This window comes from Sitophilus oryzae, unplaced genomic scaffold, assembly GCF_002938485.1.
Source record: "Sitophilus oryzae breed Bouriz unplaced genomic scaffold, Soryzae_2.0 scaffold_1494_pilon_pilon, whole genome shotgun sequence".
In the NCBI taxonomy this organism is placed as follows: Eukaryota; Metazoa; Arthropoda; class Insecta; order Coleoptera; family Curculionidae; genus Sitophilus; species Sitophilus oryzae.
The window spans coordinates 2,535,569-2,562,512 of NW_022146163.1; the positions used below are offsets into that span (position 1 = coordinate 2,535,569).

Below are 26,944 nucleotides of genomic sequence, written 5' to 3' on the forward strand. Positions count from 1 at the left end.
CTGAAGTCATAATTACTAATTCCCGCTTAAGATGGGCCGACCACGTATGCAGCAGGATGCAAGAAAACCGCCTACCGAAATCTCTTCTTTACGGTGAGCTTGTAGAGGGTAAGAGGAAACCGGGTGGACAACTCAAAATATACAAGGATATTTTCCATGAAAACTTAAGGGGATAAGCATGCAGAATCAGTGCAATTCAGTGAATCACAATAGAACGCAATGGAGAACAATTGTAAACTCAGTTAACAACGACAACCAAAAAGTAAAGAGGCAACAAAGTAATGAGATTTTTGAATATCTGGAGTGGCTTTTCAGTTACAGAAAAGCTCATGAAAGAAAACGCCTGGCGTAACCACCTTCTGATGCGTGTCAAATACTCGTCAGCGAGTAACGGTAGTAAGTAAGTAAGTATGTGTCCGAACTATCAAAGTTCTACTGTTTTTAATTTTTGATTTGTTTTGACACTAGTGATAACAGGCGATAAATATTCGAATTTCTTAAAATAACTGCCAACCAAACCAAAAGCAAAATCAGAATAGCGGACTATTTCAATTATTATTGATCGCACCCTATAAAACATATTTTTTGTGGTTTTGTTTCAACTCGTATCTGAAATCCATCGTCTAGCACTATGTCTGCTAAGCATGAAACCCATTTTGTCTGTCAATGCAGAAACGGTGGAAGATTCATTCCTTCGGTGCACACTAGGTCACAAAGTCCTGATGGAATTGAGGAAACGGAACAGAATCACGCCGCGGAAGACTTGAAAGAGGGAAAAAAGATAAAAGAAATAAAAAAGGAAGCGAGGTGGCATTTTCAGGCGGACAAAAAATAAATTGCTCGCTTCCCATACTTTTCCCATATCGCCGAGACTGAAAAGATAAATATATAAGGCAGCAGTATATGCTTTGAAAGGAATACGTGGTGGTTTTTTATATTAAAAACAATAAATTTGCTTTTTATTTTGAATATATACAGATATGAAATAATACGGTTTTTCTCACTTGGTAAAATGCAGATCTTAAGTTTAGTGGCTTTTATAGTAGCTCATTTCTCTTTGTTTGACATTTGATATCGTAAATAGTAACCACTAGAGCTTGAACAAATTAGGCAAAAAAATAAAGTCTTCCTACTCTGGTTGCCAGCCTAAAAGGTAATGAAAAAGCAAACGATCTAGCTAGAGAAGGAGCGAATACTCTGCTTTCTCTGGAGAATACACTGAAAACACGGAAGCGAAAATGTAGTTATATGGAATTACCAGTAGATGATGATACTACAGTGTACACCTTGTCATTCGCAGATGACCAGGCTGTTGTCGCACAAGATATAGACGACTTGGAATACATTACCCGAAAACTGTATCGAGGAGTATGATAAATTGGGACTAGAACTGAATATTAAAAAAACGAAATACATGTGCATTGGTGGACACGACAATATATATACACAGCTACAAATATCTCGGAATGAAAATATCCAAAGACGGAACACTGGATGAAGCAATATTGGAAAGAAATATGCAAGGCAGAAAAACAGTTTCGATGCTAATTGGAATGCTATGGGATAAGAGTATAACTATAGAAAACAAAAAGGAATTTACAATTCTATCGTAAAAAGTATAATTACCTACAGCTCTGAAGTATTGCCCTTAAAAGAGAAAGCTGAAGGAAAGCTAAAAGCGACAGAGATGGACTTTTGGAGAAGATCGGCTGGAAAATCCAGAAAAGATAAAATACCAAATGAAACCATAAGACGCCAAATGGGACTAAAACACGACATCGTAGATCCCCTAGTTATTTCGTAAGAACCTAGTGATTTTCCCACTGCGGATACCTAGTGATTTCCCCACTGCGGAGGCCTAGTGATTTTTCCACTGCAGGGGTCTAGTGATTTTCCCACTGCAGGGACCTAGTGGTTTACCCTTAGCGGGGATCTGGAGATATTTCCTACTGCGAAGACCTAGTGATTTTCCCACTGCGGGGTCTAAAGCTGGCTCTTAAATAAAAAAGTTATAGGGGTACTTTTTTATTTTTTTAGATAAAAAAACGAGATTTGGTATAATAATATGACATTTTCCATCGAATAAAGTAGAAAAATACCGAGGGTGCCATTTAAAAATCAAAAGTTGTAGTAATTTCCGGTGAAACAGAAAGTGACCAAAAACAATTGAATACGTCAGTCAATCCTAATTTATGTCGTATGCTAACATACCAAATCTCGTTTTTTATCTGAAAAAATAAAAAAGTTAGGTTAGGTTAGGTTATAAGGGTAACACTTTTGAGACGCACCCGGTATATCCAGAAAATCGACAATCGAAATATTTAAAAGAAAACCAGTTAAAAGCATAATAAAGCAGTTCTACTCGCAATGTGAAGTTCTTCGCGAATTTCTTTTTGAAGTCGGTTGGCTTTACACTGGCCAGTTCGCGAATTTACATTTTTCGACATTCTGTGAATTATGGTCACTTTAGACAAGAGATAACATTAAAATTCAAATATATGAGCTTTTTGAATATGTAATTGCCATAATTATTTTTCTCTGGTCTTCTCCGAAAACAACCACCCAGGTAACGAGCATTTATTCGGAATTTTGCCTAAAAGGTTTTGACGAACATACGTATGCGTTTGTAAGCATCACAAAGGGTTTCGCTAAGTTGTTTGTATCTATTCCGAAATTATTATCCCTTTGATATGGATCAGCGTCCGTGTTTTAGGCGTGCTTAGCGCCGAAAACGGAAAGAACAAAAATATGGAAATTCGTACGAAATGTAAATTGTTCTGTAGTAAATACACGGGATACAGTTAATTGTACTTATATGACATGTTGACAAAAACTGTAACTTATTTACTAACTCTCCAAAAAATCCTATATGGTTATTTCTGCCACTGCAAGAAAATCTACAAAATAAAATAGTTTTAATTTTTTGTAAACACGTCTACGTTAATCCCAAAAGGAAACTACTTGTCAGAAGTTAGTTTACAGATACAAATTTGCCTAACGAACAAAAAAAATTGTTTTAAAAAAACTAAAGTGTTCTCGAATAGTTGAGTTTAAATATTTTAAATAGTTTTTTTCTTTATTCTTTGATTTTTTTTGCACCGACGACGGAAAGAGATAAACTTTTCGAAACGTTAAGCATTTTTTTGTAAACCTAACTTTTGACAAGTAGTTTCCGTTTGAGATTAACGCCAGAAGTGTTTACAAAAAATAACTATTTTATTTTGTAGATTTTCTTGCAGTGGCGAAATACCCATATATAATTTCTTGGAGAGATGAATCTGCCACATAGGTATAGACATTTTTATTTACTAACGATGAACACAAAAATGAAATATCACATGTAAATGTAGATTGTATTGGAAGAGGGAAATTATCACCGCGACCTTCTAGATCTATTGTGTCCCTCTTTCTTGAGTTAAGTTAAGTTAAGTTATCAGTATACAGGGTGTTTCAAAAAACATGTGCCATCTCTCGTGGGGAGATTCCTTACGTAAAAATAGGATTTATTTTTCATATCAACATAGGTCCGATTCTGTTTCGTAGCTACAGAGTGTTAAAGTCTTAATATGTTTTCGATTTATTTTAATTTTCTTCCAAGTACTTTTAGCGTTTCGAATGAAGTTTTGAGGGTGAAAGTTACTATAGATGCGACATATTTTAAAGCTAAAAAAGTGTCGAAGTATTCACCAAAGACGTGCAAATGGGTTATCACTGGAATATTTTTCTAAAAAAGCATGTGCAGCTTTAACTGTTAGTGAAATAGTGTAAGCAGTTTAATGCCTATTAAAAGTTGTCTCTTGATATTTTGCCCATTTCGGCCTCCTTGATGAGATAAACGAAATTTTATTAATTTGTCCTCTAAAAAAAAATCCAAACCTCTAAAAAATGTAATATCATTAATTTGCGAAAATTTTAAATAAGTACTCATTGATTCCTCATCAAAAAATATGAAAAAAATTCCATACCCATATTCATAGGGACCATTAGTTACAGGATGTTAAAACTTTTTAAAATTAGTTTTTTTGTAATTAACTTAAATACCATTATTTTTTTACTTGAAATTGCTGTAGATTGTACTAATAGTAATAATAACTAATATTAATAATATTTAATAATAAATTAGGTAAAATATATAATTTATAAATTTTATTTATATTTTAATTTTATTAAGCTGATTTTTGGCAAACGGATTGACTGTGGGATGTAGAGGTTTGATAAGGAGGGGTTTCTCGAATCTCAAATTCCAAGAGGGTGAAAATGCCCCTCAAATATTACAATATTTGTTATTTAAAAAACGGTTAGTCTTTCGGGAAAACGCTTAAATATGCATAATTTATTTTGTTTTTTTACATATTTTGAAATTCTTTAAAAATCATACAGGGTGTTCCAAAAAGTTGGGTAATTAATTAACCACGATTCTGCTTAAACTGCTTGACGTAAAAAGCTTATTTTTGGCAAACGGATTTTTCGAAAGTCAAATTCCAACGAGATGAACTACCCCTCAAATATTACCAAGTTATATAATAATATCGCCATATTATTTTTTCTCATGCTGACATAAATGTGAGAAAATTTTATGCAGTTTGTATGATAATGGAAATTCTTGCTTTGCTTCATCATCACCATTACAAATGATTAATTCGACGCGAACGAAGTCGCGGGTACACGCTAGTGAAATTATATATTTCAATTTAAACTATTTTCACCTTACGTGAATAAAAATACAGATAGGGGAGAGGGGGGCAAGAGTGAACACTTAAGCTTTGATTGTTTTTAAAGTTTAATACAAGACGTTAAAATAAACTTGCATATTGGAGAACAATCTTTGGTAATACAAACTAGAAAAGTATGTATAAAAAACTTCATCAAAACATGAAATAACAAAAATACAAACATTTTTTAAAACATTGTAACTGTACACTCTTGCCCCAGTGGTATGGGGCAAGAGTAGAGGATAAAAAAATCCTAAGAAGGACGACAAAAGTCACAGTAAAACCTCTCAGTTCAACCTCTGTGCAGTCCTCGTGTGACCATAAGCCACATGTAGCACATCTTATCCAATCTTCGGCAGAGTCGCTGAATTTACCTCCGCAATAAATGCATTCACAATTATCGTCCTCTTTATTTAGTTTTTGTTTCTTGACAACTTTCTTCTTTGTTTTTATTCCCGATACACCTGGCTCTTCGTCATATATGTTCCTTTTTACCCTCAGTACTTTTTTAGAATCTACAATTTTATTTTCTTTTTCTTCTAAAGACTCTTTATACGGTGCTGTTGTTATAACTTCTGACTTTTGCTGAACTCGGTTGATCGTTTTTTTTAGAAGCTTTTTGTTTAGATTTTGGAAGTGGTAGCAATTCTGACACAGACACATTAGGACTTTCTAATCTCTTTATATCACCTTCTATGTCACTGTCTACGCTTTTCTTGTCTTTTGCTTCTTCGTTATTCATATTTTTATCACCTAATACTTCCTTCAAACCAGCGTTAACTGCATCTGCTGCGGCGTAGTCGTCATCAGAAAAAACATTTGGATTGTATGGAAAAATACCTGACGTTTTGAAGCCGCTGCAAATATTATTAGGAGTAGCTGCTCTCATGAATGCATTGCCTATTAAAGGACCCATGTCATATTCTGTGATTCGTTCTCCTGGATGGTTGGTCATCCAAATATCCATTTCCGAATTTAAATAAGATTTAAAAGGACCAAACACCGTGAGATCAAGGGGCTGAAGGCGATAAGTGCAATGTGGTTGTAATGTTATTACAACAATGCCATGCTCTCGACACAAATTTACTGCCTTTAAAGATTTATGGCTGCTGTGTTCATCAACGATAAGTAGCGTTGGGTTATCCTTACTAGCTCGAACTGATTTAATAAAATGCTCGACCACCTTAAAGTAGATATCCGTATCTATCCAACCGGTGGGGCTAGGAATTCCTATGGTTCCTGGAATAGCCCCGGTTAATAAATTGGGGTTCAGTCTTACACGTTTGTAAATCAATACTGGAGGAATAAAAGATCCAAAAGCGTTTACACAGGCCACAACCGTGGCCGTTTTTCCACGTTCAGCAGAAATAGCTCTCCCAACTTGCTTTTTTCCCTTTTGCGCTATTATTTTTTTTGGATTCTGAACTACAGTTACCCCAGTCTCATCAAGATTAAAAATACGATCTGGTTTGAACTGATATTTTAGTTGAACCTCTTGTAGTAAGTCGAAAAATCGTGCTTGTTGCTTCTGGGGTTCGAATTGACAAACCCCCAAGTCTTGACATGAATTTTTGTGCCCACTGTTTTCCAGCAATCCGCTTTTCTTTATTAAACTGATGATCGATATGATTCGCTTCGGCAAATTCAAATGCTAGACGTCGCAGCTCTGTAGGGGAAATTCCATAAAACAATTTTTCTAGAGACAATACATGGCTTTTTAATTCTTCTTCCTGTTCAGTATTAAATGTAGGTTTATATCTACCAATATTAACCACGACAAACTGATTCTTCTTAACTCGCTTCTGAAGAGTCGTTACCGCAATGCCATATTTTTCAGCAGCTTTTCGCAAACCAAGAGTTTTTGACTGAACTTCGTCTATTGCTTTGCTCATATCTTCCTCGGAATAGGAAGCCCTGCTGCTTTTCCAAACGTAATTGCAAACCATCCTGAAAAAAAAATAATAGAATAATTGGGGGCAAGAGTAAACAGCTGTTTACTCTAGGTTAGGTTCTACAGATCGGTTATAGAATACAAAAAAAAACAAAAATAACTACCAGACAGAAATTAAAGGTATGAACTAACAACTAATCCTTACATCGATGTATCATTAAAACAAAAACTCACCTTTTTTTTGCTTATTTTTTTTTTCAAAATTGGGTCATAGTTAAACAAACATGTCCACGGCACGCGGTTCGCATTACAATAACCATTGGCGGCGAAAATTTCAATAATTAAAAATATTATTGAGCCGTTTACTCTTGCCCACCTGTTCACTCTTGCCCCCCTCTCCCCTACGTAATTTTGAGTATTAATTTATATGGATTTAAAAAGACTTTATTCAATCCTTTAAATGATTTATAATCCAAACGGTCCCTTTTAAAATTATTTGCTTTCGAGCGGTCAGCCTATTTGGAGGAGAGCGGTCATCGGTAGACCCTTTGGATTATAAATTTAACCAAAATATAATTCAATTAATCATTTAGGAGGATTTACTTACGTTAATTATTACCTTTTGTTTCAGGAGTTATTATGGCAGGATCGAGTCCTGAACCTGATAAAGGGAATAATATAAAAAGAAAAGAAGTAAGCTAATTGTTCTAAATAAACTGTTTTTCAAAAAGGTGGTCTTTATAATATACAGGGTGTTTCAAAAAAAATGTGCCATCTTTCGTGGGGAGATTCCTCACGGAAAAATAAAATTTATTGTTCATAACAACATTCGTCCGATTCTGTTTTGTTTCGTAGCTACAATGTGTTAAGTATTTTTTTTAAAAAAAATTAAAGCTAAAAAAGTGTCGATAGATTAACCAGGGACGTGCATATGGGCTGTAATAATAATATAGTATAACTGGAATAGTATAATTGGAATATTTTTTCAACGCCACTGACTTTTTTCTCCTGTTAGCTAAATAGTGTGCTGCCATTCTTCACATCTGCAGTTATTTATTAGGGTACCTTTGGTCTCATATCTCTGGATATTCCTTGCGATTGTAGATTTTCCAGGTATCGGTCTATTCGGATACAGAGCAGCAAACATGTCCGACATATTTTGGTAACTATTTTCTTGATAATACCATTTAATCATCAATACTTTTTCTTCGGTAGTGTAATTCATGGCTAATATTTTCGATGTAGGTATGAGTTTTTGATAATAATAATAAAGCACTAAATAGGTAAATTTCTGAAATGACAACAATTTGACAGTTATCGTTTACCTTGACTGGTGCTCATAAGTAAATACAGGGCCATAAGAAAGGAGAAATATTTAAAAAGAAATCGGCGATAACTCGTAAACGAGCTAATCAAAAATATCTAAAGTTATTCTTTTGAATGTGGGTTTTAGTGCTCTTCAATAAACCTAAATAGAATTATTCTCTAAAATAATGAGGGAAGCCAATAATTGACCCCATTAAAATTTACATGGGATGTCCCGTCCGACGATGCAACACCCGGTATAATTTGTTAATTTTATTATTTGTGATCAATACAATTGCGTTTATCTCATCAAGGAGGCCGAATTCGACAAAATATTAAGAGACTTTTAATTGGCATTGAACGGCCTACACAATTTTGATATCAAAAGAAAAAAGTCAGCGGCGCACATGTTTTTTTTTGGAAAAATATTCCAGTGATAACTCATATGCACGTCCTTGATGAATTTATCGACACTTTTTTAGTATTAAAATATGTAGCACTTATAGTAACTTTTAGCCTCAAAATTTCATTCGAATCACTAAAACTACTCGGGAGAAAATTATAATAAATCCAAAAGATTATAAAGAACTTTAACACCCTGTAGCTACGAAACAAAGCAGAATCGGACCTATGTTGATATGAAAAATAAATCTTATTTTTAAGTGAGGAATCTTGGCGCATGTTTTTTGAAGCACACTGTATTTCTTTACTTTACGTATTTCATATCTATTGTTCTTTTTTACGTTGGTAATATAAACTTTCTTCGACAATATATACAACAAATTTGCGAAAAAAGTTTTACCTCTCACCACCCAAGGACGACGATAAACACGGTTCTTTTTTATTTTCCCCAGGAGCTCTTCTCCGAAATAAAAAATCGATTTTATTTTATACAGTAATGATACGTTATTTGAAATGGCACCACTGTTTCGGCAACAAAAAAGAAAAGAACATCAAAAGGAAAAAGCACTTACTTTTTTCTTGTTTTTCTTACAAGAATCGTTGTTGTATCTCTTGTGATGCGAACAAAAAGTAGATATTACCTAAGCATTTAAAATATTTTAACTGCTGTGCTACAATTTTTATTGCTATCGATATAAAAAATTAGTTAAGACTTCTTCCTTGTGTTTTATTCAATATCTCAATCATTATCTCAATCATTATTTCAATCATTATCTCAATCATTGTCTCAATCATTATCTCAAACATTATCTCAATCATTATCTCAATCATTATCTCAATCATTATCTCAATCATTATCTCAATCATTACCTCAATCATTATCTCAATCAATATCTCAATTCATCATCATCATAATCCAGTATAAAACATAAAAATGAAAGGGTATAGCCGGATTAATATGGTAAATCTGCCCCCTCGGTTTTTTTGACTCGCACTCCGGGGATCGATTTGGTGTCGAATCAAAATAATTCACCTAAATTTTTAGTTCTTTAACTCAAACGGTTTTCGAGATTTTCAAAAAAACCTGTTTTTTCAATTTTATTTTTATTTTTATAGTAAAATTCAAAATTAATTCATGATGATTTTTTTAGAACTCTAAGACATAAAAAAATAATATAATCATGATTCTTAAACGAAAAGCAGATTTTTAGCGCAGGAAAGAAAATTAAAATCTTCATTTTTTTAACCTTTGTGAAATATTTCACTCACTAAAAATCATCAGAAAATATCTTTTATACTCCTTTACACTCAAGAATTTTTTGAAGTGGTGGAACAATATGAAAAAAATTAAAAACTCATTTTTTTCTAAAATTTTCTGTTTTAACTAACTTATATTTTCGTTTAGTTTAAAAAAGTGACTAGAAAATATGTTTCATTAAAAATACATCTTTGTCGGAAATAAATATAAAGATTATTATAAAAAAAAATGAGTCCGAGAAGATTTTAGAAAAAAAAATTAGATTTTAATTTTTTTCATATTGTTCCACCACTTCAGAAGATTCTAAAAGGTTCCTGAGTGTAAATGAGTATAAAAGACATTTTCTGACGATTTTTAGTGAGTGACATATTTCACGAAGGTTATGGAAATATTATCACGGTATATAAATCATTGCTTTATGTGCCGTGATATTATCATATTATCATGTATCGAGTTAAAAAAGCCGCGGGGGCAGATTTCCCATATTAATCCGGCTATACCCTTTGTCTCAATAACGAATCAGAAATGTCAACAAGAACAAGACTAAGATAGTAACCTCTAAGGCTTAGATATAATAATGAAAAATATATTTATAATATATTAATAACTAAATTGGATTTATCAATATTTCATTTTTGATTAAATATTCTTTTCCTGCATTATATTGACATTCAAAGGAAAACAAACTCAAAATAGAACCAATTTTATCTGTAAATTGCAATTTAATTTATATTGCAGAATTTGTTTTCAAAATTGAAATTGTAAAGAAAGACAGGTAAAGTTAAGACGATGTCAGTTCGTATCATATTTTCATTCATAACAAAAGTACGTAACGGCGTAAGTTTGCAGAATATGGCACAGTCAAGATGAAAGCTATTTCGCTTGCCAGTTTGGAAAGGGCTTAAGATCCATTCTGAAGACGAACTAGGTTAGAGCTTTCTGATAGAATCGAATATAGAAGAATTACAGTTTGTTGAATGGTAAAATATAAAAAAGAAAAATAATAATAAGAAAAGAACGTGAAATTTTCATGTTACCGATAACAACTGATGTCATATAAAGTATCCAGCAGACGTAAAATAGTATTTCAGTTCGAAACTTAATGTACCTTTCTTATGTTGTATTTTTATTTATTTTGCCTAAGAGTGTAATGAAAAAAACGCTTCTGTCAATTGTAAAAAACGGAAGATTCAGAAAATCAGTGACTTTCTGAAGAGGAAAAGATACGATGTACTCGACTATACATATCATCGGGTCACACCTCTCATATCCCTCTCATAAGCTCTCAGGAGAACGTCAATTTAGAGTATTTTCAAAAATTTGATATATCGGGTGCGTCTCTTAATTAACGAATTATCATCGTAACCTAACTTAACCCAACCCAACCCAACAGCTATTTTAGAAACCTCTAGATTTACTTATTTCACGAGATTTATGAAAAAAAAAGTCCTTTGCCTCGGGTACAGATACCGGCACGTTTTGGAAATAGCTGAAAATGAAACAAAATTGAACGAGGCAACAGAAAACGCCAAAAAAATCCCCCGCGTCCCCCTCAGAAGTAGTTTTCAGACGCTTTTAAGAATCGAAAGTAGGTCGAGGCAAACCGAACTTGGTCAAGACAACTGGAAATAAACCGAAATTCGAGAAACCTGGGCGACGAAAGGCGACCTTGACCTGCTTCGAAGAGTTCTTCGCATAGTGTAGGGGCTGTTTTAGAATAATTCTGTTAGAATATCTTTAGACGGTGTCCATAACACAAGATTGAAAAAAGGCTCTCACATTACTTCACTTCATTGTTAAGAGTCTATTACGCTGTACTGTTCGGGTCACTCTCAGGGATCGGGTAAAGCGGGTGTGTGGCCGAGGGAAATATATATTATACATCAGAAATCTGCCTAAGGCTTAGACCGATCCTGTCGTGTTAAGCCACGCCCAAAATTCCAAACACATGCAGAGCTTCAGCATTTGCCATAAAACAGCGAGCAATTTGTTACAAAACCATATAAATTATATATCACTGTAATCGTAAAACTTCAATCTATTTCCGTATTGTAACGGAATTTTAAATTATGTCTTTATTTTCGAGAAAATTTAGTCCAAATATAAGGAATATTTTAATCATGTTTGACCATCAAAATCTTAAATAAAAAAGTTGTCTAAAAATGTGCTACAATACGGATATAGTATAATCCTTTATCTTTAATTTCCTTCTTCATTTGTGTAAAAATACCTAGCCACTTTTACATATAACGTTAAATGCTGAACGCTTATTTTGCTACTTTTTCGGACTGGTGAAATGGACTCTTAAGCGTTACCAAGTTAGAAGAGCTAGTGTTGAATAAAAGAAAACTGAATTTTAAAAGAAATAATTTAAATTATTAAAAATTATTATTTAAAAGTTCTTTAAAAAAAGGTTTTTATGTAAAGATTATAACACCAAATTAATATCGCAAGGAGTACTTTATGTAGTAGAAAATATCCTAGGTATTTAATTTTCGGCTTGAATAAAACCTTCAAGAAATTAAACTAAAGCACAATTAAATACCGGGTAAAAAAGAGCTTTTTAAACGCTTCGGTGTTTCACTTTTTAATTACTTCTTTTGAATTATTAAGCTCCGTTCGTAATTCAGAACATTTGACGGCGAAACTTAAGATCCTGCATTTGCATTCTCGTTTTAGCTGAAGGTGAATTTCCAGCATTCGCATTTATTCTAATTAATTCTGAAGAAATAAATGCCGGAATGAAATGGCGCATATTAATAACAAAATCAGAATTTAACATAATTTTTCTAATAAATGGATGGAAAATTAATTATTTTTTTATGCTTTTATTTTTATTTATGTATGCTTTTGATCAAGGAAGGCCTTTGCATCAAGCTGATCAAAATTATGTCTGAGATATGCTCTTGAAATAATATTACTTGATTTTAGGTTTCATCATCATCATCATCATCATCATTATTTTCAGCTTATTCAACAATTTTCAATTATGGTGTTAGTGATGGATTGTTATTTAACTATCTGTTATTTTATAACAATTATTTATAAATAACATAACGCAATCGTTACTACTTCTAAAAAATAACAGATATAAAATAACGACAAGTAGAGATCGGCCGCTCATGAAACGAAAAACGAAGTCGGCGCTCTGCACCGCCACGAAATTCTCTGCTGCTCGAAGCAATTCCAAAAAACAACTAGTCTGGATGGAAAACATGTTATTTCGTCATCCATCGATACAGGCGGCCAGACAACGGACAACGGAGTGGAGAAAGTGCTACGGCCAACGTAGCTGCTTCGGTCGATACCGTCGATGGTCGTATTGGGTTTACAACAGCTTAAAAATAATAGGATATAAAAGAAGCAGGTTTTTTGAAACAGTTGCGGGCATAACGCCTGGCGGTCGAGATAACAGGAGTTGGAAAGGAACGCTGCTGCATCGGTCGATTGTCGATGGAGGCTCGCAACGGGTTGGAGAAGCAGTCATTTTAGATACGTTGTTTTTCAACCTGTTACGAGCATAACAGGGCGGCGGTCGAGATAATCGGAGTGGGAAAGGAACGCTGCTGCATCGGTCGATTGTCGATGGAGGTTCGAAACAGGTTGGAGAATAACGCATCAGTTATTTTAGATACATTCTGTTTCAACCTGTTACGAGCATAACGGGCGGAGGTCGAGATATTATGGCGCTGTATGTTTCAGTACTTACTTATTAAGTTTCAATATTTAGGTATTTATTTATTCTGAAAAATTTTCAGAATAATATTTTAAGATTTTTTAAAAATGTATACAGGGTGTTTTGAAAAATCTGGTCATTGATTAATCACGATCCTGCTTAAAGCCCTTGACGTAAAAAGCTGATTTTTGGAAAACGGATTGACTTTAGTGTGTAGAGGCTCGATAAGAAGGGATTTTTCCAAACTCGAATTCTAAGGGGGTAAAACTACTCTCAAATATTAGAATATTTTTTATTTAAAAACTGGTGAGTTTTTCGGAAAACTCTTAAAACGCGTATATTTTATTATGTTGTATTACATATTTTAAGATTTTTTAAAAATATATACAGGGTGTTTCATAAAATATGACCATTGAGTAATCACTATTCTGCTTGAAACGGATTGACTGTGGGGTTGAGGTTCGATAAGGAGGGGTTTCTCGAATCTCAAATTCCAACAGGGTGAAAACGCCCCTGAAATATTACAATATTTGTTATTTAAAAAACGGTTAGTCTTTCGGGAAAACGTCTTGACACGCATAATTTATTTTGTTTTTTACATATTTTGAAATTTTTTAAAAATTCATACAGGATGTTCCAAAAAGTTGAGTAATTGATTAACCACGATTCTGCTTAAACTACTCGACGTTAGAAAGCTTATTTTTGGCAAATGTGAGAAAATTTTATCCAATTTGTATGTTAATGGAAATTCTTGTTTTGCTTTATCATCACCATTGGAAATTATTAATTCGACGCGAATGAAGTCACGAGTACACGCTAATTTAAGTGTAAAATTAATTCGAACTCTAGTGTGTAGTTGGTTTACTTATGAAGAATATACTACACATTTTCTTATATTGCTATTTTTTGACCGGTAAAAATGGTAAAATCATAACTAAGAGCTTCTCGCCCGTCGAGTGAGATGCACCCTGTACACTGCTACGCAATTCAGGATCTACCCGGATCGAGGGGCAGGGCGGAGGTAGATCGGAATGTATAGGTATAGACGAGTGGCGGAATTTTGGCTTTTTTATATCGCAATTTGTGAACAGCGCTTATTTGTAAACAACCACCGTTTTTAGAGAGGTATTTTCGGTATTTTAGATAACAATCGATATTTGGAAATGTTTTGACACCCCGGAAATACTACCACCGAGCACGTCATTGTTGCAACTTGCAACTGCGCTAATACGCCTGACGGAGACCGCCTCATACTCTTTCAGATATTTAGCAGTAAAATAAAGAAACCTGTTATTTTTAAGCTGTTATTTTAAACTGTTTTTTATAAATAACTATAACAGTTTCAACTGTTATCTAAAAATAACAGTTTTGCCCATCACTAGTCCTGACCATTGCCACTTGAGGGATTTGACTTTGCGGATGACATCTATTACCTAGGTAATTTGTCGTATCCACTCTATTCTTTTACGGTTTCTCTTGGTTACCCCCAGCATATTTCGTTCCATTGAACGTTGTGCGATCTGCAGTTTCCTTCCAGGTCATGACTGGTAGTACACATTAGCCGAATGTTTTCTTCTTTAGATAAAGTGGCATTCTAGATTTGATTATGATTGAGTTTCTTCCATAAGTACTACATACTAACTTAATTCTTCTGTTGATTTCTGATAGTAGAGATCCTGAGCTGTGTATTAGTTTTAAATATCAAAGCAAAACCTTTGAAGGCGGGTAAAAGGACAAATATGACTATTCAAAGGTTTTGCTTTGATAATATGTACTCACACTGGGTTAGAGAACGTTTAGTTTTAAATATATATATTATTCTACTATTTCTAGTGTTGTGTTATTTATTAGAATTTCCTTTTTTTCCACTAGTTCGTTTTTTGCTAGATTCATTTTGAGACCCACTTTATTGCTGGCTGTATTTACTTCATTAATTTGTGCTTGTAGTTCTTCAGGACTATTGGACTATTGGCAATTAGGACTATGTCATCAGAGAATCTTCCAGAATGGTCTAGTCCAGCTGACGGAAGATTTCTTCTGGTGTTGGTGTAAAGAGCTTTGGGGATATCGCGTCTCCCTCTCCTAAATAGGTTGGGTTTCCGTGCGATATCTAATTAGGTTTATAACTAAGTTACAATTGGTTCTTACTGCAACGTCACAGAGGAGCATCTGTAATGTGAGATTCAATCTTAATTTAAATACAAAAAATGAAATATGATGCTACAGTGTAATCATATAGGCATCAATCATAAAGACTTTAGTTATTGTTAGATAATCCAGTATAAAACATAAAAACGAAAAGGTATAAGCTTTTTTGACTCGCACTCAAGGGATCGATTTGGTGTCGTAACAAAATAATTCGCCTTTTCAGTTTAGCTCTTTAACTCAAACGGTTTTCGAGATTTTAAAAAAAACTGTTTTTTCAATTTTATTTTTAATTTTATAGTAAAATTCAAAATTAATTAATGATGATTTTTTTTTAATTCTTAGAAGTATAAGACCTTAAATATAATGTTATCATGATTCTTAAACGAAAAGCCGATTTTTAGCGCAGGAAAGAAAATTAAAATCTTCATTTTTTTAACCTTTGTGAAATAATGTCACTCACTAAAAATCGTCAGAAAATGTCTTTTATACTCCTTTACACTCTTGAATTTTTTAGAATTTTTTGAAGTGGTGGAACAATATGAACAAAATTAAAAACTCATTTTTTTTCTAAAATCTTCTGTTCTAACTAACTTATGTTTTCGTTTAGTTTAAGAAAATGAGTAGAAAATATTTTTTCATTAAAAATACATCTTTGTCAGAAATAAACATAAAGATTATTATAAAAAAATGAGCCCGAGAAGATTTTAGAAAAAAAATGAGATTTTAATTTTTTTCATATTGTTCCACCACTACAGAAAATTCTGAAAAATTCCTGAGTGTAAATGAGTATAAAAGACATTTTTTGACGATTTTTAGTGAGTGACATATTTCACGAAGGTTATGGAAATATTATCATATTATCATGTATCAGTGACATATTTCATGAAGAATCATGACAATTTTATGTTTTCATGTCTTAGACTTCTAAGAATTAGAAAAAAAAACATCATTAATTAATTTTGAATTTTACTATAAAAATAAAAATAAAATTGAACAAACAGGATTTTTTGAAAATCTCGTAAATCGTTTGAGTTAAAGAGCTAAAAATTTAGGTGAATTATTTTGATTCGACACCAAATCGATCCCCGGAGTGCGAGTCAAAAAAACCGCGGGGGCAGATTTCCCATATTAATCCGGCTATACCCTTTGTCTCAATAACGAATCGGAAATGTCAACAAGAACAAGACTAAGATAGTAACCTCTAAGGCTTAGATATAATAATGAAAAATATATTTATAATATATTAATAACTAAATTGGATTTATCAATATTTCATTTTTGATTAAATATTCTTTTCCTGCATTATATTGATATTCAAAGGAAAACAAACTCAAAACAGAACCAATTTTATCTGTAAATTGCAATTTAAATTATATTGCAGAATTTGTTTTCAAAATTGAAATTGTAAAGAAAGACAGGTAAAGTTAAGACGATGTCAGTTCTTATCATATTTTCATTCATAACAAAAGTACGTAACGGCGTAAGTTTGCAGAATATGGCACAGTCAAGATGAAAGCTATTTCGCTTGCCAGTTTGGAAAGGGCTTAAGATCCATTCTGAAGACGAACTAGGTTAGAGCTTTCTGATAGAATCGAATATAGAAGAATTACAGTTTGTTGAATGGTAAAATATAAAAAAGAAAAATAATAATAAGAAAAGAACGTGAAATTTTCATGTTACCGATAACAACTGATGTCATATAAAGTATCCAGTAGACGTAAAATAGTATTTCAGTTCGAAACTTAATGTACCTTTCTTATGTTGTATTTTTATTTATTTTACCTAAGAGTGTAATGAAAAAAACGCTTCTGTCAATTGTAAAAAACGGAAGATTCAGAAAATCAGTGACTTTCTGAAGAGGAAAATATACGATGTACTCGACTCACACCTCTCATATGCCTCTCATAAGCTCTCAGGAGAACGTCAATTTAGAGTATTTTCAAAAATTTGATATATCGGGTGCGTCTCTTAATTAACGAAATATCATCGTAACCTAACTTAACCCAACCCAACCCAACAGCTATTTTAGAAACCTCTAGATTTACTTATTTCACGAGATTTATGAAAAAAAAGTCCTTTGCCTCGGGTACTGATACCGCCACGTTTTGGAAATAGCTGAAAATGAAACAAAATTGAACGAGGCAACAGAAAACGCCAAAAAAATCCCCCGCGCCTCCCTCAGAAGTAGTTTTCAGACGCTTTTAAGAATCGAAAATAGGTCAAGGCAAACCAAACTTGGTCAAGACAACTGGAAATAAACCGAAATTCGACAAACTTGGGCGACGAAAGGCGACCTTGACCTGCTTCGAAGAGTTCTCCGCATAGTGTAGGGGTTGTTTTAGAATAATTCTGTTAGAATATCTTTAGATGGTGTCCATAACACAAGATTGAAAAAAGGCTCTCACATTACTTCACTTCATTGTTAAGAGTCTATTACGCTGTACTGTTCGGGTTACTCTCAGGGGTCGGGTAAAGCGGGTGTGTGGCCGAGGGAAATATATATTATACATCAGAAATCTGCCTAAGGCTTAGACCGATCCTGTCGTGTTAAGCCACGCCCAAAATTCCAAACACTCGTGCTTCGATTAAAGCTTGATTAAGGTTTGCAGAGCTTCAGCATTTGCCATAAAACAGCGAGCAATTTGTTACAAAACCATATAAATTATATATCACTGTAATCGTAAAACTTCAATCTATTTCCGTATTGTAACAGAATTTTAAATTATGTCTTTATTTTCGCGAAAATTTAGTCCAAATATAAGGAATATTTTAATCATGTTTGACCATCAAAATCTTAAATAAAAAAGTTGTCTAAAAATGTGCTACAATACGGATATAGTATAATCCTTTATCTTTAATTTCCTTCTTCATTTGTGTAAAAATACCTAGCCACTTTTACATATAACGTTAAATGCTGAACGCTTATTTTGCTACTTTTTCGGACTGGTGAAATGGACTCTTAAGCGTTACCAAGTTAGAAGAGCTAGTGTTGAATAAAAGAAAACTGAATTTTAAAAGAAATAATTTAAATTATTAAAAATTATTATTTAAAAGTTCTTTAAAAAAAGGTTTTTATGTAAAGATTATAACACCAAATTAATATCGCAAGGAGTACTTTATGTAGTAGAAAATATCCAAGTATCTTAGGTATTTAATTTTCGGCTTGAATAAAACCTTCAAGAAATTAAACTAAAGCACAATTAAATACCGGGTAAAAAAGAGCTTTTTAAACGCTTCGGTGTTTCACTTTTTAATTACTTCTTTTGAATTATTAAGCTCCGTTCGTAATTCAGAACATTTGACGGCGAAACTTAAGATCCTACATTTGCATTCTCGCTTTAGCTGAAGGTGAATTTCCAGCATTCGCATTTATTCTAATTAATTCTGAAGAAATAAATGCCGGAATGAAATGGCGCATATTAATAACAAAATCAGAATTTAACATAATTTTTCTAATAAATGGATGGAAAATTAATTATTTTTTAATGCTTTTATTTTTATTTATGTATGCTTTTGATCAAGGAAGGCCTTTGCATCAAGCTGATCAAAATTATGTCTGAGATATGCTCTTGAAATAATATTACTTGATTTTAGGTTTCATCATCATCATCATCATCATTATTTTCAGCTTATTCAACAATTTTCAATTATGGTGTAGCCTCCCTCACATATTTAGATATTATCTTTGTAGTATTTGCATTGTTGTCTATTGTTGGCTATGCGGACCCAAGTTTTCCCTGCTAATATCCTAATTTATTACCTGGATCTTTTGTCGTATTCACTCTATTCTTTTACTGTCTTTTTTGGTTATTCCCAGCATATCATGAGCTTCTCATTCCACTGAGCATGGATGCCAGCCCATTTCATTGAGCAGCATGTGCGACATGCACTTTCCTTATAATGTCCGTTTTAAGTGTCCAGGTTTCGCATGCATAGGTCATGACTGGGAGTACACATTGGTCGAATGTTCTCTTCTTGAGAATGTAAAATGAGCAGTGCGGGTGTCAATAGATTTTACACTCTTGCCATATAGCACGACAAAGTTTCCAGACGGTCACCCATCCGTCCTTTCGCATCGTCTAATGTCGCTTAGCTTAGGTGATCTATTGGAAACCGGTGTTTCGACGTAACTAGGCCACAATAATGAGGCTCGAATTTGCGGCAACAACCTGTAGAAATCCAAAAAAATGTTTTTTAATGAAAATAAAATTTACTAACTTGATTTGGATAAAAAAAAAATTTAGTTATTGCGATAGAGTTTTGAGACTATTAAATTGTCACAATTCTATTCCCTCTCGTGTTTTTATGTTTTTTTTTATTTGGGAAAATAGATTGTCCATTCCCGAATAATACGCTTTCGTTTATTGGACCAAATTGACAATGAAAACCAACCGACTCGTGAAAAACACTGTATAGAAGGGAAAATATGAAAAATTTAATATCTCGTATTATACTCTTTTTGGGTCCTTTTTTTTTTCTATACAGTAAAAAAATGGTCAAATTAAGTTAACCTCGAAAATAACATTGCGCTCTACTAGGGCTTCTCTTTATTTGTAAATCAAATATTGAATACTTTGGGCATTTGAGCATTTAAAAAATTAAATAACTTTCTAATTTTAGCCTACAGATTTTTTTGACGGTGTAATAGTATATTGTTTTATTAGGAGTAAAAATGATACTTTTTGTGGCGAAGCTGTAGGTGATAGATTACAGGCCAGCACAAATAGTATATTACATACCGAGGAGGGAAGTGTTTCATTACTGTCGAGAGATTAACTAAATCTCGAAAAAATAATGAACACTTTCCTCCGAGGTTTGTATACTATTTTATTTACAATCACTTCATTAATTAATAAATAGGGACAGTATTTTATTTTAAAAAATTCACAGATTTTGCAACATGCGCAACCATCATAGGCTATTGAAAATACCAGACACAAGTCGACGGTTGTCGAAAATCACCTGTTTTTTTACATTTTATATTAACTTGTGGCGTCATTTGGGAGAGCTCAATAGAAATATAAAAGAACTAAACCTTGTTCGTTGGAAAGCAATTTGACATTCGTGACGTCAGCACTCCAGCAGTCTAACGTAAACGTATCATTGATTGCTATTCACAAATATATTCCAGATACGTATAGTGAACAAATTTTGATATTTGATTTTTATCGTGATGCTTTTGTGTAAAAGTAAAGAATTTAGTGAGGAAAATATTAATGAATATGAACGTGTGCGGATTCGTGATTGGTCACGATCACGGTCACGACACTATGACGGGCTCCTATACCCACGTAGGAGCCCAAAATATGCAAAAAGGGGGTCAGTTTAGCTTAAGTTTAGATTAGGTCTATATTTTTTATTAATGCAAAACCAACTAAAACCTAATTCTAATCTAACCTAAACTCACTTCTTTTGCATATTTCGGGGTATTACCTGGGTATTCCTAGGTTTAACCAATATTCGAACTTAGGTGTAAATTTAATTTATAGATGGCCCATAAATTTATATTCGCCGTACAAAAAAAATACTTTTCACCAATTTTCACAACAAAAATTAAAAGTTATAAATCATAATATTTTTTTATAGAAATGAGAGAATAAGGGTGAACGGGGTGCCGCGCCGGTAGACCAAGAAGATACTTGGAATGTAAATGTTAATTTATACTCGAATGGAGTTGCCTCACAGTATAGGCATATTTTGAACCCCTACCGTGCATAGTTACTATAGATAAAAAATAAATTAAAATATAGTTGGCTCCAACGATAATTTAGTTTGCAGCTTCTTTTCATCATGCCTAATAAAAAACCGTCACAACCGCTACTCATAGTATGTAGTATGTACCCAAGAACAGTTAACCTAATAGGACTGCTCATTCAGCCAAAAGTGACCGCCAGGTGCATGCGAAAACTACTCGCTTTGTGACGTCATTGTAGCCCTTGTCATGGTTATTAGTCCTTCTCCGGCAACCAATAATACACACACGTGCATTATCGGTTACCGAATGCAAAACGTTCATTATTTAGTTTATTTATTTAAACACCTTATATGTATGCAGTATAGAATTAACTGTAGAAATCGTATTAATACTCGGATAATGCATTTTTAAGAACAGCAGTTCCCAGCATCACCTTTTGCAAGCATTCTTTTTAGAGTACTTCCATATTTTGCTTTAAAATAATTAATAAACAAAATCGTGGGCACTTAGTATGCACTTTGTCACAATCCACAACACAAAATGAACATATTTATACACTCTAGAGCTCTAAAAACTTTAAAGACACCTTTTTCACATTTAAAATTGACAAAATAATTAACTCAAAATTTCTCAGCTGTTATTTTTATAAGTTTACCATAGGCAACTAATAATACACACTATCATGACAAGGCCACGAAGGCTTTGACAAAGGCTACAATGACGTCACAACTGTCAGCTGAAGCGCGGGAAGAGGCGAACGTACGTCTTATGAGGATGAGCAATCCTATTAGTTTACCGTTCTTGGTATGTACCTACCTATGTATTTTTAAACATCATTATGAAATTAAAAATACATAGGTGCCGATAATATGAGTATAAGCGGTATTTTTTTTTCGTTTCATCATAACGGATTTTGTTGTGCTGAAAATAAGCAGCAAAATATATTATCGATTGCAACAACTATACCTAGTTTACATTCAGTATGTCCAATTAATATAGAACATTATAACTATGCATACTTTTAAAAATTTGCTACCAATATATTTTGATAGTTGAGTTTTTGAAATTATTTGTTAGCTTCTTAAACAAAACAGACCCATAATAATTCAAATCTTTATCATTCAAGACTTCCAAAAATTATGAAGTAATCTCACGACAAATTTTTTTAAAATTATTGCATGCCTTAAGTATTTGCAAAGTTAACAAAAATATTTCTTTGCGTACCTTGCAATTAATATATTTAATCCAATTTATCAGTTCTGCATCATATCCGAAATTTAGATTGTGTGTGACACAACGAAGAGTTAAAGTGCAACGTGAACGACCAGAAAAATATCAAATAAAAAAAATTGTTAAGTTTTAATTACTAGTTACGCAGTCCTTCCCCCCCATATTGATTTCCCTCTTGCCTAAAATCTATATTGTCTTTCCTAACATTTTAAATATATTATACCATAATTTAAACTTAAGATAGTCCCTAATTATATTAAAATATAACACTTACGAAGGTAATAAATATTAACTATTTCTACTTATTTTTAATCATTTAATAATTCTGATAAAAACACGCCTTGATTTTTTTATTTTAGAAATCATACGGGCTATAATAATTAATATGACTAAATTAACAATGCTTAAATTAAAATTTATTTGAAGTAATGTTACTGTATTACAATAATTGTAAAACACGTATGTAATAATAACTCGGAATAATATAATAATTATTTAAAACTGCTTATCGCATTATCGATGTCCGCGTCTTGTCACTTTTATTTAGTCTTGTCAGTATCATTTTATTAGCCGTATAGGTATAGTTTGATTTCAGATAATGCAGATTTTAATGTGCCATTTGTGGTTTTTTTATTGGATTTTTTTTGCATATTTGGTATATTCTATGAAGTGATTTTAAGTGCTCCTGACCATTTTTCAATTATTAAAATGCCTATTTAGATACATTTAAAATGAATTAATGAGTGTATAGTATTTGTATTATGAGTTTGTTTATTTTTTATGAGATGTATTTTTTACCCACTAAAATAAACACAGCTTACTAAATCACTAGCTAGCCATTTTTAAATACAGGGTGTTAATTAAGTATCTGGCCAAACTTCAGGAGGTGATTCTTTGAGTGTTTTAAGGTAAAAAGTTCATATAAACATGTGTCCGGAAATGTATAATTTTAAAGATACAGGGGTCAAGGTGTTTTCCAATAGACCTTTTTTATTAATATCCCAAAGATCCGTTAGCCGATTTTGTTGAAATTTCGCCATGTTGTGAACTTTGATAAGTTAGCACTAATTAACAACTGTTGGCGGTGGAAACCATGCAAGCTTATTCTTTGGCCTAAGTTGTTAATTAAAAAAATAATAATCATAAATAATATAGGTCCTAATAGCCTAAATTTTAGCAAAATGTATCAGCAGATCCGATGAGATCCGAGTTATTATGTTTTGGAACTTAATGATTTAATTAATTATTGCCTTTAATGCATTTACATATTCTACGCGCCTAGAAAAAATATTGTATTAGTCTAAATTTATTATTTATGTGATTCCACGCTTTCGCGTATAATTTGCTACTTGCTTCTCATACGGAAAGAGTTAGATTAAAATAGCCAAACTGTACCTAACAACCCATATGCCTTGACGCATATTCTTTTTTATAATAATATGGGCTTTCTTCTTCTTTCTTCTAAGTATATTAATTACTAATTCTAAGAATATTGCTTCGGAACCAGTGTTGATGGCATATTTTAGCGACATGGCAAGGCAGAAAAAGACATATACTCTTTGGGCTACGTACAGCATGATACGGACAATGCTAGAATTAAGGGAAAAGACATATCAAATTATCACAAACTCGTCGCTTTTTAAAAACGCCAGAAATCAAAGAAGTCTAACATTTTTACCAGGCAAAACTTGGAGGATTTTCTCACGAAAGCACCTCAAGAATTCCTTCCTACTAAAGTAAGGCTTTTTTTAATGTTTTCTTTTTCAGTTTTTAAATATTACTTTTCATTGTTTTACGTTGCCCTTATAGTAGGTGTCTCTAGGGCATGTCGAAGTGATGAGCTGCTGAAGATGAAAACTACGCATACTGATATTTTAGAAAACAAAATTTGCATAGAAATTCCCTATACAAAAACTTATAAGAGCAAATTTATGATAACTAATACAAGTTGGATAGAAATTGTGAAAGAATTTATACAGTTACGAAAAGATATTGAAAATGAGAGATTTTTTGTTCAATATCGATTAGGAAAAGCTCGAAATCAACCCTTTGGATACAATTCTATATCTAAATTTCCGTACAAAATTGCTAGCTTTTTGAAACTTCCCAATGCGAAAACCTACACAGGTCATGCTTTTAGACGAACAGCGGCTAATTTGCTGGTAAATAGCGGAGCTAATATTTTACAGCTGAAGCGTCTAGGGGGATGGAAATCCAGTGCTGTGGCTGAGGGTTATGTTATGTTAGGTTAGGTTAGGGGTTTGGTTTGGCATCTGTAGCCAACCAAACTAAAACCGCAAATATATCTTCAACGACATCGTTGCGATCGTCTTCCTGTAGCAATTCAAACGCTTTACCTTCTTTTGTTGACATTAGAAGACCTGGCGCAAGTCAGGAGTTAAGTTCTTGCAGCAGTGAAACCTCAATGAGTGAAACACATCATCAGGGCGGCCCCTTAACAATATCGATTAACGCGTACAATAAGTCAAATTTGACCATTAATTTCAATAAATAAATGTATTAAAATCTTCAATTGTTATTTTTAATCTTCTTGTTTATTTTTGTTGATGTTAGGTAAGTATTTAATATATTACAAGAATATTTTGCTTAATTAAATGAGGCGAGAAATAAGAAAAACCGAGTGAGTGAAATGGGTGAGGGAAATAGAAGAGAGAACAAATGTAGATAATTTGACACTTTCAAATTTTTTAAAAGTCAGTAATGTCAGTATTACATATGTGATTGTAAATAAACATCATTTTTACTCTGAATGGAATATGCTGTTTTTTTAAACACCACAAATAATTTTTTAAACAATTTTAAACGTTACAAATAATAGGTTAGTTTGGGTTTTTCTTAATACCGATTCTGAACAGTCCCAGAACTGTGATACGCATGCGCAGAAGGAAATATAAATACATTATGTAATTTACGCATGCGCTGCAGAGTTCTAGGACTGTTCAGAATCGGTAATAACAAGAACCCGAACAAAGCTAATATAACAAGATTTAAAATAATACCGTGTAAGTAATTATATATTGAAAAACTATGGTTACGAGCTCGTTGAATTCTGTCAATGCATGATTTTACAAAGGTTTAAACGAATAAATTTTCAATATATAAAAGCGGATTTTTCATCCAACAATATTTGCGTCAAACGTATTACAGATATTACACATTTTAATATGGCAACACTGTCGCTTTCAGTTCCACACCATCTTGGATATACATATATACCTTCGCTAGCCGAATTAGAGAAAATAAGTGTTTTTTGCATTGGCCGCAGAACGAGTAAAGGCTCCACCGTACAGCACTTGAGACATAAGGGGAAAGCAAATCAGCCTTGTCACGAATTTGCCCATTAGGTTGCGTATCTTTCCAATTCTTTCAATCAACGATATTTAGCATGTCTGTGTTCTTGAAATCGACCGCTGTAAAGATCCCTGTTTATTTTTATATCACTCTGAGGATAAATCGGCTATATACATGCAGTACACATGTTCGAGCATTAACAATAAACAATTATCTAAATGACTTCCCGCTATTTTCTATGTTATCGCAATTGGTTTATCGGAGTTTTGGTTATCAGCACGCCACTATGGAATTTCTAAAGTGTTTTATTAGGTGCAGATAAACAAATAAAAGTATATCTCTAATTAGATTTATAGACCATTAAAAAAAGAAGATAGGTACTTTAACTTTTGTATCATGTTGTATGTATATCCTGTTTCTTTTGAATACGTAGGAAAGTTTAGAAAATATTGTTTAATATTTGTGTTACACAAATAATACATTTAGCTGTTAAACTACGTTAATTTATTGTTTATTTATTTTTATAATAATCTTTGCAATCTTAGCAAAAGGCACGGAAAAAAATTATGATGTCTCTTAAAACCATACAATATTCATATATTATAATAATTAATAGGATATTCAATAACACAAGTTATCTAAACTTTAAAGCATTTTAAAAATTTATTAAATCAATATAATAAATCTTAAATCAATATTGTCTTAATTTATAAACAACCTTATTATTTTCAAAAGTAAAATACGTAGAAAAAGAATATGTAAGTGTTTTCAATAATTAATGCTGTTTTCATCACATGTTTTTCCAAATATTTGTTTAGTTTCTATAATGTCATATGCTTGTGAATAAAAATCAATATTTTTGTTTTTATTAACAAAAAAAATAGAATCAATATAAGACCGAGTATCATTAGATTTGTTCCACTACAGAAAAGTGTACTGGTCTAGAACGGTAAAGCCGGGACACCATTAGGCCACACGCCACGACACGACACGCCACGCCATCCCACGTAAGACCACGTGTTGCGACGTGGGAAAGAGTGTACACATGAGATCTGGGACAGACGAATCGCCCATCACACGTGTTTTAGCGTGGGGTAGCGTGGGGTGGCGTAAGCCCTAGTATGTACGCATCACTTGTAATTAAATGGAAAAACATACGCACAGATCTCCATGACGTGGCGTGGCGTGGAGTGGCGTGTGGCCTAATGGGGCTTAATTGGGATTTGTAAGCATGTGTCGACTTGGAAAGTTCTGTTACTATACCAAAAATTAAATGGCGGGTTAGGGTTGGAGCGGGTTTTGAACTGATTTCCCG

General features: G+C 32.8%; 2 protein-coding genes across 2 annotated transcripts in view; both read right to left on the reverse strand.

Moving 5' to 3' along the window:
• The window catches only part of LOC115877495 (high affinity cGMP-specific 3',5'-cyclic phosphodiesterase 9A), a 543,425-nt gene that overhangs the window by 429,688 nt on the left and 86,793 nt on the right, over positions 1-26,944 (reverse strand). The window lies entirely within an intron of this gene.
• On the reverse strand, positions 1,859-7,637 carry LOC115877597. The gene is made up of 5 exons (XM_030893843.1): positions 7,603-7,637; positions 6,422-6,659; positions 5,286-6,363; positions 4,997-5,227; positions 1,859-1,995 (listed from the first exon to the last, which is right to left on the reverse strand). The coding sequence occupies exons 1-5, from the start codon at positions 7,635-7,637 to the stop codon at positions 1,859-1,861; spliced, it is 1,719 nt and encodes a 572-aa protein (XP_030749703.1).

Bases quoted from the DNA above. Each gene is read 5' to 3' on its own strand.
- LOC115877597 (XM_030893843.1), bottom strand. From the start codon at position 7,637: ATGGCAGCACACTATTTAGCTAACAGGAGAAAAAA. The intron at 6,660-7,602 runs GTCAGTGGCGTT...TTTTTTTTTCAG, and splicing joins TTAGCTAACAGGAGAAAAAA to GATGGTTTGCAATTACGTTT. The intron at 6,364-6,421 runs GTATTGTCTCTA...TGCGACGTCTAG, and splicing joins AAGAAGAATTAAAAAGCCAT to CATTTGAATTTGCCGAAGCG.